General features: G+C 50.4%; 1 protein-coding gene across 1 annotated transcript; it reads left to right on the forward strand.

The window, feature by feature from the left end:
* The first annotated feature begins 165 nt into the window (after nt 1-165).
* LOC104505362 (two pore calcium channel protein 1-like) lies at nt 166-11,967 on the forward strand. Its single transcript, XM_010160936.1, has 18 exons — nt 166-247; nt 1,562-1,676; nt 2,274-2,402; nt 2,656-2,772; nt 3,495-3,613; nt 3,789-3,890; nt 4,482-4,608; nt 5,561-5,762; nt 6,450-6,594; nt 8,125-8,310; nt 8,727-8,791; nt 9,056-9,143; nt 9,399-9,468; nt 10,025-10,244; nt 10,459-10,549; nt 10,667-10,780; nt 10,998-11,116; nt 11,751-11,967. Exons 2-18 carry the CDS (start codon nt 1,590-1,592, stop codon nt 11,894-11,896), a joined length of 2,127 nt encoding a protein of 708 aa, XP_010159238.1. The 5' UTR covers nt 166-247; nt 1,562-1,589; the 3' UTR covers nt 11,897-11,967.
* Nucleotides 11,968-12,557: the final 590 nt, after the last annotated feature.

Here is a 12,557-nt window from a genome sequence, read left to right on the forward strand (position 1 = left end):
GATACTGTTCTCTCTAGCGAAGTGGGATGCGGGTGCCCGCGCTGCGGCATCCCCTGTACCGCTACACAGCGCTCCCGGGGGTGAAAAGGACCTCCTCCGAGTATCTGCTCGGGGCTTATTTTAAGCTCCAGCAACTGCCGACTGTGTTTTTCCCCTCTCCGCAGGATCTCCTGCTGGCAGCAGCGTTTGTCTCCGATGCACAGTACAACAGGAATATCCCTTTGAAGACCTCCCCGGAGGCGGTCAGGTGAGGAGCTCCGCATCCCCGCGAAGGGGCCGTCGTGCACGGCTCTCGCAGGCAGCGTGCGGTGCCGCGGGGTGCTCGAGCTGGGCTGGGGAGAGCCGACGGCAGCTCTGACCGAAGAACGACAGCCAGCACGGAAGACAGCCAGCACGGGCTGGGGACTCCAGCTGCACCAGCTGGCTGCTGAGGAGGTTGGGTGGGATGCGAAGGGCTGGGTTGCAGCTGAAATGTGTCTGTTGAATGAGGCTTCGTGCATCCGTATGTTGAGGGTGGGAAGGGAAACAAGAGTCTGTGTTTTCTTAGAGAAAAAGTCTTTCAGGGTGGAAGCTGCAGTGCTCTGTGGGGATGAAGAGTTTGGGAAGCTTGGGCTGCCCTCCCCTGCGTGGGAGAGCTGCTGGAGTGTGGCCGTGCTGGGTGTAAGCAGTGGGGTTTTGGTAACGGGGTGCTGCGGGGTTGGCCTGTGTGGGAGGTCGCAACCCTCGCTGGCTGGCACATAACAACCTTTGTAGCTGTAATGTTTCTCCCCTTTGGAAAAGTACGTTGTGTGCATATAGCTTTGCCCTGCCCAAGTATGCTTAGTATAAACTGTACGAGCGAGCAGGTTTTACATGGCCGTGTCTTGCTGGCGTTACGCAGGATATAGTATGTCACCTGCCCTGTAGCCTTCACGCAGGAGGTTGTTTGGCAGAGGAGATGACTGGTTGGCAGAGAAACCAGCTGCTCTGCAGATCTGCTCCGCATCCCCCCAAAGGAGCCACTGTTGCATGCCGTTGCGTGAAACCTCCCGTGGGAGGCTTCGAGCTGGATGGGTTCGCTGCCCTAGGGAATAGGATGCTGCTTAAGCTCTGTATAAAAACCCGTTTATTGTGCAACTCCGTGCGCCTCTGCGGTGGCTTTTCTTCTTTGCTTTTTAACCTGCAAAGAAAGGGTGTTGGATAACGTATCAGACTTAATTTCTGTGTTACATGGATACGTGAGGTTTGAACTCAAATTAAGGAACAAGATAATTACAAAAAGGAAGCAGCTTTACCAAATCTGTACAATGCAGCCTCAAACTAAACTGAAGAATGCCTGTGTTCCACCTGCCCAGGTGTTTTTGCTCCCTGACAAAGAGTTTAGCATCCATCAGCTAGGAGACTATAGGGAAGGGCCAGGAAATAAATTGCCAAATCCCTGACTGGCAAAAAAAGTGCTACTGTTACCCTTCTTCCTCCTCGGTTGTTTGTGTCTGTGCTGTTCTTTCAAGATGCATTTGGTAAGCCTGCGGGGCTGTGTTCTGAAGCCTTTATTTATGGTGCCCCTGCCTTCTGTCTAAAGGCTTTATCATCTCTACAACCACTGGATCATGCGAACAGCCACCTACTTCTTCATCTTTCTCAACCTGTCCCTTGCGGTGTTCGAAGAACCTGCTGTGTATCCGCTTCCCTTCCTGGTGAGTATGCAGTGTAGAGGCAGCGATGCAGCAGGTTTTGCATTGTTTGGGAGAGAGAGCAAGGGTTTCTTGTTTGAAAGTCGTTGCCAAAGGTGTCAAGAGATAAATGATGATATTTCAGTTGATACCTTTGACTTACTGAAAAATGGGGAAAAAAAAGCGGGACTATGGGAGCCATCGTGGCCATCGTCAGTGGCTTCGCAGAGAACCGTTCCAGCCTTCTGTGTGACCCGAGGCCAGCCTTCATGTCCGAAACCAGAAGTGGAGTCTTGCCCTTAGGACTGACTTTTTTGTTGCGTTTATTTGTTCTGATAGCGTGTTTCTGAGAGATGTGTTCCTTGAACGCTAAGCAAATACAAATTTACCATCTTTAACCCGCCCGTGGCAGGGGATTGCACAAAAGGAAGCCTGAAACCATTGCTCAGTGCCAGATCTGTGAGCCTGTAAAACAGCCAACAGCAAAACCTACCAGGAAAACTTTTATACTGACTCTGCCTGGTTTTCCTTTGCCTGCGCCCCAACCTGAGCATCCGGATCTGTGTGCGGAGGGCTAGTGCTGCTCTCGGCTGCCCTGACCTGGGACCTTTCTCTCTACAGGTCACTGCTACAGTCGAGGTGTTGTGCCTGCTGGTGTTCTTCGGCCGACTGACGCATTTTGCGAAAGTCACCCTTCGCGACGTGTTCTGGAAGGACACCAAGAATATCTGCATCATGGTTGCCATCCTGGTGAGTGAGGACTGGGGGAGGTTCTGAGGTTGAAGTGGCTGATGTGTAGGCAGCTTTTTGCCCTCCTGTTGCTTTCCTGGTACCGTAGGGTTGATGCACGAAGGCTCTACAAGAGCCATGGCCAAATAAAACAAACCAAACCTCACAAACCCATCGTGTGTGCATCTGTCTTGTACCAGCGAACCCTATTGTCTTTGCCATCTAAACATATTTCCAACATTGCTTCTGGGAATCTTCCTTCTTCCTTCTACAGTTATCCCTAACAGACTTGACCATATATGGGGTCCTCAGGATATACAACATCCGGAGCATTCGATGGTCGAGAATTGTAAGGCCCATCTTCCTGATCAACTTTGCAGAGAGCCGCCAGGTAAGGAAGAGGTTTGGTAGGATGTACCCCTGGTGCAAGGTCCTGTTCTTGGACAGTCTGCTGCTTCCTGACATCCAGGGGATTTCATAGAAAGGTTAACATGAGCAGCATGAGAAAACTCTCCCAGGGTCAGGGGCCAGGTTACTTATTTCTGGAATTCTCCTCGGCAAACAAGCCCAAGTGTCATGCTGTTCTCAGAATCTGAACTTGTAGTGCAGATGAGTGGCTTGGACTCTGATTCCTCTCGTCACGGGGAGATCTTTGCCCCATTGCCCGAGACCATTCTGGTCCCGACTTAGAGATGAATAAACTACTGTGGTGCAGAGGCCTGGGGGAGGGAGCAGTTGAACTCTCTGGCTCAGAGCATGTGTGTTGTGGCCTGGAGCGATGGGCTTCTGTCCCTGACCGTCCTCCTGCTGCAAGGGCATCTCAGCAGTGCCACAGGGCTCGTGGCTAGCTGAGTTCATAGTGGTATGTAGGTAGGGTCTCTCATAGCATCTTCTCTGGGGTATGAGGGGGAGAGGAGATGTGGTACTCTCTGCATGGGTTCTGGCAGAACAGAGCTGGCACATCTGGGTCAGAATCTCTCCCCTGTGGGCGACAGAAGAGAAACTGTGTACCACTTTGGTGGTCTGTCCCTCTGTAGGCGTTTGATCCAGGTGGGATGGTGAGGGGGAAAACGGGTACCACCCTGCCTCTAACAACTTCCTTCTCCCTGGCAGATCCGGAGAGCCTTCCGCAGCATCCGCAACACACTGCCAGAGATCACCTATGTCTTCTTGCTCTTTATGTTTAGCCTTCTTATGTTCTCCCTCATGGCCTTGAAGCTGTTTGGTGAGAGGTGTGAATTATTCTTTTGCTCGGAGCTGGGTGGGAGGAAGGTGTGTGATCCTTTCGGGCAGGAGGGAATCTGGCAACTCCAAATGATTGCTAGCGAATACAAGCGCTGCTGCGTGCAGTTCCTATGAGACCTGTGATCCCTGTGCTGAACTTCAGATTTTTCCTTTTCTTCCTAGGAATCTCCGGACAGCAGAAGGCTTGCCTTACTTCAAAAACTACCTAGAAATTGTGTTTGACCTCTATGTGCTCGTGACGACGGCAAACAGCCCGGATGTCATGTACGTATGCTGAGCCTGCAGTCTTTCTGTTGTGAATGCTGGTGTCCTGCTCCTAGTGGCAGGATCTCTGGCTAGAACAGCACTGTGTTTTGCACAACAAAGTATTTCAGAGCAGACATGAGGCTTTTGCTTTTCCAGCCTGTAGGGTTTCTGTTGATTCTCAGCCAACTGTTTTATAAACTGCTGTGAACCAGAATCTGAGGTTAAGAAGACCTTTAGGAAAGGTGTGTTTAAAAATACTGCTTTCCAGATGACCCAGTAGCTGATGAAGGCTGAAACTAGAGGGACAAGCACACACGCTCTTGGATTAAGACTGTTTCCTGGGCAGGAAGGGTGTGCTCTAGTGACCAAACATCTCTTTCTCTCGTAATATTTGCAGGGCTCTCTACACAGGCGCTTTTTACTTTGCCCCGCTGAGTTAAACTGATGTGAGGGCTGAGCTTTCCATCCTCATGTGTTCTAACTGGGCTTCCCTTTCAGTTGGTGCTGAAACAGTACTGAGAAATCCATCTGGAAGACTCTTTTCTTGTGGTTTCTTGCATTTCCCTGTCTGCCTGGCAAATAGCAGTCTCTCTCCTTCCTTGTCTCTAGGATGCCGGCATTTGACTTCAGCTCATGGTATGCCCTGTTCTTCATTGCCTTTGTCATTGTCAACACTTACATCTTCATGTCTCTCTTCCTGGCTGTTGTGTACAACAACTACAAGAAACACCTGAAGGTAATGTTTGGTGGGGTGGATTGTGATCTGTGACTGCCTGCTGCTCTTTAAGCTTGTAAGGAAATCTTTCCCTTGGAAAGCTTCTGGAAGGTGTGGAGAAGGGGGTGCAGCTTCTTTCTTTGCTGATGCTCTGCACATAACAAGCACAGGGTCACCTTTTATATCATGGGGATTGTTACATGTTTTTAGCATGTAATGAGGAAATACTCTCTGGTGCTGTGGACCCAAGAAGTTGTAACAGATAGGAGGGGGGTGGCATTACTGCTGTTAGAGGCTTTGTCCTAGCTCAGAAACTGTGTCTCTATGCAGGAGACTGTTTCCAGTTGGTTATAAGCACACAGCACAAGTGTTCTGCCCCTGCATCTGCTCTTAAAGCAAAGGAAATGTAAAGGGAGGTCTAAATAAGTCAAAACTCTCGCTTCTACCCAAACTGAGTAGATGCAGTTTGATACTTGCGATCCAAAGGTGAGAGCTGGGAATTCCTGGCTTTCTGGGAAATTTCTGGGGGCTCCATGAGGGGATTGGCTCTTTCTCAGTAAGCAATCTGCTGTTCCGAGGGTTCTTTGGCCTGCTTGTGATCGTGTGCAGAAGAGGATCTCCACCCCTGATCTCAGCAGTATTCACTTAGGGACGGGAAGCATGTTTGAACACTTCCTCTTTGCTTCTGTGACCAGGCAGGTCCTGTGATCTTTTCATCTCCTTCCTGTTAGACACTGTCCTTTATTTTCTCCCAGCAGCAAGCCATCTATTGATCCTTCCAGAGAGCCTGTGGGTGCCTGTTAAATGGGATTTCTCATCATCCCCACTGACTCTGCTGTGCTCTGTGTCTAACATAACTCCAAGTGTGTTCCTCTGAATCTCTTCTTGCACCTCTGTGCCATGAAAATAAATCTTATTTAGAAAAGGAGGGGAAGGGTGACTGAAGCAGCCTGAATCACAATGCTCTCTCTAGAATGAGATCCGTAAGCTGGCATACATGAAGCACCGCAAGATGATAGAGGCCTTCAACCTCCTGAAGGAAGAGGAAGGAGCACAGTTTGTTGTTAGAGAAGCCCAGTGGAAGCAGCTGGTCAAGCTGGTGGCTCCTGATATCAGCAACTCCCACCGAGAGCTGCTGCTACGTATCTCGGATGATGAGCAGAAGGGTTTTGTAGGTGAGCAGCGGGGCACTGCTACGCTCGAGGGACTGGGACTGGGGAGGAGCCAGGGGTCAGGAGCCTGATGCTTCATGAGTTTTGGCACTGGGACTGGTGGTCTGTAATGGACCCGGAGGGACTCCAGGCCACTCTTCCTGCTTTCCTCCAGATTGCTAAAGTCCTGACAGGTTGTTCTTTCTGCCTGTGCTGTAGCCCATGTCATGTATGCTGGGGGCAGCTCTTCGTGGCCATTTGACATCAGGCCAAGCTCGCCATGGAGAGTAGGACCGCCTGTTCTCAGCACGGGACAAGGAAAGCCTCTTTGTTATCAGATTCCTCCAAGCAATGTGGCTTCCCACACAGTCCTCTGGAGCCTCTTGCTCTGCTCCTGCTGGAGACAGGATATCGGGAGAGATGGGTCAGTCTCCTCATGCTAGATCCTGCCCATCCTGATCACTAAAGGTTTGTCTTAGTTCTTGGCCTGCAGCTTGAGCCAGTCCCTCAGGAATGGGGCAGAGGAGCTGCTTGAGTACAGGGTTTGGCCTGTTCTGTGGCAGATGCTGCTTTGGGCACATGTGTCGCCTGCTGCCGCGAGTGGATAACGGGTCCTGATTGCTGCCACCCATGTGCACCTAGGTTTGAGATTGCCAGATGCCGTCTCTTTAACAACAGCAGACTGACGTGTAGTGCCTTCCCCTCCCACAGACAAGAAGTCCTTTGTGCAACTGGCAGATCTCCTCAACATCCAGGTGATTACCCTGAAAATACGCAGCCACCCGCTGGGCCGCTGGATGCCTCGTCTGTACCAGTCGGCCCTGAGCCAGTTCCTGCGCAGCATGGTTAGGCACAGGTAAGTCCCTACTGGTGGAGCAAGCAGCTCTTCACGCTCCAAGGGCTGCAGAGCAGTGGTGTGGCAAGCAAATGCTCATCTGGGTGTTGTGCTGGAAGGGCAGACACTGGGGGGTTATTTTGAAACGTGCTCTGTGGACCCCCTCTGCTCTCAGCCCGTCTTCGGTGGTGTGGAGAAACTAGACTTGGCTATTGAAGAGTCCGTTCCTTTTCCAGTCCCATTCGTTTGGATGTTCTATAGGTGCTGAGCGTAGTCTTCACTGACAACCAAAAGCGTCTTACGGCCCGCCTTGAAGGACCATGCTAGATGCTTCACTTAAAGGTGGGCTTACCTCAGCAGTCCCTGCTGCAAAGCTGTGCTGTGCCGTTTCATCAGCTCTTGCCAAGCTGGTGCTATAAGCTGCTACTGCACTTTTACATCTGAGTCTTCCCAGAATGGCAAAATCATGGAGAATAGAAGGAAAGTCTAGAGGTGGTTGAGTTTAGGCCCCTCGCTCAAAGGAGAGCCAGCTAGAGTGGGCTGTTGGGGCCTATCTCTATAACCTCTGCAGCCTGTTACAGTGTTTGACCACCCTGGGCTTAAAAAAAAAAAGAAAAAAAGCTTTGTTTAAATGGAAAATCCTGTATTTCAACTTGTGCCCCTTGCCTCTTGTGCTCTCACTGGATATCCCTGAGAAGCATCTGGCTCAGTCTTCTCTACACCTTCCCATCAGGTATTTATCCATACATATTGAGATCCTTTTCCCCTTCAGGCTGAATGATCCCAGCTCTCTCTACATGGAATCTGCCAGACTATCCTATCCTTCAATCACTTTTTGCGGCCCTGTGCTGCATTATTCCAGTATGTTCATGTCCCCTGTGTGCTGGGGAGCCCAGTTGTGGACATAGAACTCCACATGCCAAGTAGATGGGAGAAAAAAATCACTGCCCCTGACCTGTAGACCAGGATGCTGTTGGCCATCTTGGCCACCCATTGCATGCCTGGCTTATCTCCAATGTGCCAGTCCAGCTTCCCTCTAATTCCCTGCAGAGCTGCTTTTCACATGGATGACCCCAGCCTGCATTGGTGCCTGAGGCTGTTCCTCCTCAGGAGCAGGGCTGCATTTCCGTTTGAGCAGGATGCCATTCCTCTCTGCCCACTTCCCCAGCCTGTCCGGTCCGCTGGCTCCAGCACACCCATCTGGTGAACCAGCCACTCCTCCCAGCTTTGGATAAGTAAACCAGAAGACTCTACGGTCTTTCTGCCTGAGAAGTGCTGCTTGACTCGTGGCAAACCCAGTTGCAGTCAGTTCCTGGGGCTTTGTTTAACACAGGGCAGTGGTGCATCTCGAAGGCTTGTGCTCTGCTTTGTGTTGGACCTCAAGGACAAAGCTCAACTCAGCAGTAACTTTCCTAAACTGTTGGGTTTGAGGAGAAGTGATGGGTAAAGGTACTTCACCTAAATAGCAGTGTTTGAGAGAGGAGGCAAAGCACTCCTGAAATAACTCTTACCTTCCTGGGAGTGGCAAACTGATTTCTTTTCTTCTTGCAGGGGATTTGTTTGGACCTACGATGTGATCATTCTAATAAATGCTATCTTCATTGCTCTGGATGAGGAAACCCCCTACATTTCCTATGCAGAGTGGGTCTTCCTTGCTTTGTATATAATTGAGATACTCCTGAAAGTGTACACTTACGAACCGAGGGCGTTCTTTGGCAAAAATCAATTCTGGAACTGGTGAGTGGGATAAATGTTTGTGTTAAAGGTGGTGTGAACTGTGGTGAGAGCTGTGTTCAGCCCCTCAGAACTGATGGTCTCTTGCGGAGCTGGTCTGCCTAATTCATGTGCCAGGGTGTAATTAAAACAATCCTACACATCAGAGGATGTTGTGCTCTGACAGACTGCTGTTCTCTGCTCCGCTAGCTCAGTCAGAGGTGACTCTGCAGCCTGTGAAGATAGTGGCCAGACAGGGGAATGCATTTTGCTAGCCAAAGCTTTCCCCTCTTCCCACCCTGCAAATAGTTTGAGATGACACAGGGCTGCCTGGCACAGATGTGAGGAAGAGGGGTTACTGCTTTCAGGTGTCGTGTGGCAGCTTAAGCACCCGTTCTCTCTTGCCACAAGTCTAACAGCACTGCCTTCCCTCGTGCTAGGTTTGATACCCTCATCATCTTTGCTGCCTTGACTGCAACGATACTCAATACCACCCTGAAGTCGAGTAAGTGCAGCTTAAGCAGTCTGCATGCACCTGGGAAACTTGGTGGTCTTGAGTCGTCTTTTGCCATCACCTTGGGCTTGGGAGGCTTTTTGACAGGACAGTGAATTCCCTAGAGGGTTTCTGTGAACTAACCCAGTCTTTTTTTCTTCATAAATAACTGTTTATAACAGTATTTAACAAGGACATAATCATAACACGTGGAAGAACACACTTTACGCTTCCCTGTTTAATTTCATAACAAAAACCTTTTTTTTGCATTCTCAGCCACAAAGTACAACAGCCAACAGATCCTGGACATTGTATTCATCTTGAGGGTCCTCCGGCTAATAAGGATTGTTGACAGCATTCAAAGGTAACAAACAGCATGGGGTAGGGATGTGGTTTTGGGGAGAGGCTGGCTGAGGCAGTGCCTTGAATTGCTTCATGTGGCTGCTTTGGACATCCCAAGGCCTTGTCCCAGCGTGCCTGGGATAAGCCCAGTTGCTGCAGCTTCCCTGGAGATAAGGATGTGTGGGGAGCACGTGTTGGATGGGATGTGGCGATAAGCAAGCGTGGGCTTTAAAAGAGCCCCCCCGCAGCAGTTGTTGTCATGACTCATTTGCTGTAGGTTCCGGGTCATCATGAACACACTGATAAACATCGTACCAACAATGTTGACATTTGGTGGGCTGACTCTGGTAAGAAATCCTGCTATATTGGCTCAAACCACTCAAGTTTTACAGGAATGTGTCTTAAGTCTCACAGTCGTGCTGTTTTCAAGAGGATAAATGCAAATCTCTTCTGGCCTTTGAAACTGTAAGTCTCCATGTGATTCTTGGTTGTTGCACAAGTAACTGTGTGCAAAGGGGTTGGGTTCCTGAGAGTTGCCAGGTCAGGACGATGATCTTTGCTTCACAGGGGTGGTGAGGATGTTCTGTGCAGTCTGGGCTTCCCACTGTAAGGAATAAAACTGATTTGGGCATGGAAGCTGAATGAGAAATCTGGTTCTCAAATAACTTCCTAAAAACAAGTTCTTATGATTTGAGAGTATTTCATTTCCATGCATTGGAGCTGTAGCTCTTGGATTATTATTCTTGCCTGAGACTTGCCCATGAGTGGGTTGGGTCTCTTAGACTCTGTACAACTCCTCAGCAGCTTCCCATGTCTGTAAAAACTGGAAAACCTGCTGGAACTCAACTTGCCACAGAGCTTGCTGCTCACTGGAGAAGCAGCCAGTGGGGTTTCTCTTCCCAGGTTGTGTACTGTGTGTTTGCCATCATTGGCATGGAGTTATTCCATGGGAAAATACAGTTCTTCCCTGCAAACGCAAATGCTCCTCATGCCCTGGAATGTGGAAACCCAGCTCTAAAGGATTCTCTGTTTGCCCGTGGGAAATACTGCAAGAACAACTTCAACAACTTCGCCTCGTCCTTCATCGTCCTGATGGAGCTGACTGTAGTCAACCAGTGGCACGATATCCTTTGCGGCGGAAGGTCTGAGGCAGAGCTTGGCGACTCCATGCTCTTCCCCTTGTTTGGCATGCACGCGGTGCCAGGCAATGGAGCTGTGGTCCTTACGGAGGTATTTTTCAGAAGGTCACTGCAGGGCAGGGTTATCTGTTTCCTCCCTTGGCACTACAGGAAGATGCTCTCCTCCTGTGGCACTCTTGCCCTTAACTCCCGTTATACTCTTTGCCAATGGATTTGCCAACGTGACGGGTCAGCCTGCGAAGCTGTATTTCATTGCCTTCCACATTGTGATGGTGATAATCATTGTCAAGTAAGTTTTGGGTTGCTCCCGTTCATTTTGGAGGGAAGAGGGGGGCTCTGGCCCCTGCTGGGGAGGTGTGCTGGGAAGGAAATGCTGCTGTGTAATTCTGCTCATCGTTTCTTTCAGCATCTTTGTGTCGTTCATTTTGGAAGCTTTCTTCGTGGAGTACTCACTAGAGAAAAGTGAAGTAGAAACAGCCATTGAACAGAAAATCCAGGAGCTGGGAATGGGAGTTCAAGAGTAAGCTCTCCCCATCCCCCAAAAAGGGTTGTACTGGATGTCGCTGGCTTGGCCTTGTCTGCCTCGCTGAGCTCTTCAGCCCAGAGGATGGGGAGATGCTGGGGACTAACAGCATCTGGGTCTTCCGTGCCCCAGACAATCCATTGCTGCTGGGTACACATGAACCCTTGGGGTACAATGTGTCCCCCCTGTGTAACTTCTGGTCCTTCTCATGTAGGGATGAGCTCCGGGATGAACAACTCCTTGATAACATGGAGAGTGCAGAGCATGACCTTGAGGGGGAAGGTGGGACGAAGCCACCATCTAAAGGGTTGCTGTTTAAAATTGCCTCCAAGCGTAAGTGCAGCCCTGTAGCATGCCATTCTCTTCTTTGAGAGGCCAAGGCTCTGAACTGTCCCTGATTCCTTCAGGCTCTAAAAGCAGCTAAAACCCAGCTGGGGACTTTATTTTCAAGAACTGTGGGCACTCGTGTTTGCCATTTAATTTTACTTTTGTAGCAACTTCCTCTCTCCTCCTGTCTTCAGCCCCCAAGGCAGTGTCTCCATAAATGGGCTACCGAGGTCCTGATGTTGCCAAGAAACCCGTTTTCTGCCTTTTTCCTCCCTGTATGCACTCTGCATTCTTCCTGGGATCACGGGTGACTATATGCTCCTTTTCTCTAGCTTAATGCTCACTTCTTTATCTGGCTTTTGTGCTGTATCTCAGCAGTTCTCCTCTTGTGCTTCTTAGCACAGTAGCTGGTTGGGACCACAAATCCACTGAAGGACTTGTGGGAATGGAAATGCTTAAAAACCTTTAAAATATGGTCTTTACAAGTGCTCACAGTGCTTGAACGTCTATGGGGTAGAACACTAAGGATCATCATCTGGGGCATTTGTGTTCAGTTTGGTGTAAAACATGGGGAGCAGCTGCTTAACTTCTGCTGAAGCACAGGAATGGATGTTCAGTGACGTTTTTTGGCTGCCTGCAGGGTACAGGACGGTTGACGCTCTGCTCCAGCGCATGTTTGAGGCAGAGATACCCCTTGAGGACGAAGGGCCTTCATTTGAAGAGATCTTAAACCTGTCCCCTTCTGCCGCCGTACCCGGTGATCTGACTGCTGAGCGCGCTGCCTAATGGGGACAATCCGCAGCCCAAGCAGGAGCTAATTCTCAGCTGCCAGCTCTCCATGTGTTCCCTGGATGCGTGTGAGGGCTGGAAGGGGTGGCCAGTGCCAGAAATGGAGCTTTATCTTCCGTAAAGTCTGGTATAAATGTTAACTGGGACTACCCTCGCGGGAAAGCGGAGGGAGAACCGGTGTATCTGACTGTGCCAGTAGAGTATCGGTGCCGTATTCTGTATGTTATGAAACGCCTACTTTTTGTAACTGGGACATTGTTATTGCAGCACTTCTGTGTGGATGTGTGGGCTGATGCGCACGGCAGAGCAGCTCCGCAGTGCATTAAAGTCAGCAGTCTGGAACAAGTGACTGGTTATCCTGGAGTGAATGATGGGAGGCGGGGTGCTGCATGGCGCCCTCGCTGGCCATTACCAGGCCCGGAGAACCGCGGGTCTTCCTAACCTCGTGTTTATTTAGGAAGCGCTCTGAGCACTCGCCAAGAGCAGCGTGCAGTGAAGAGTGCTCTCTAGACCTGCCCTAGGCCACCTCTAGCTCTGCGAACTCTAAATTTACGGGTTTACACCCCTCTCGTCCTCCTCCTTGGCCGCCCCGGGCGCGACATCATCCCGCTGGGCCCCCGGCCTCTGCCGCGGCGGAGGCAGCTCCCGCCCCCTCGGG

This window comes from Eurypyga helias, unplaced genomic scaffold (assembly GCF_000690775.1).
Source record: "Eurypyga helias isolate BGI_N326 unplaced genomic scaffold, ASM69077v1 scaffold48271, whole genome shotgun sequence".
NCBI lineage: Eukaryota > Metazoa > Chordata > Aves > Eurypygiformes > Eurypygidae > Eurypyga > Eurypyga helias.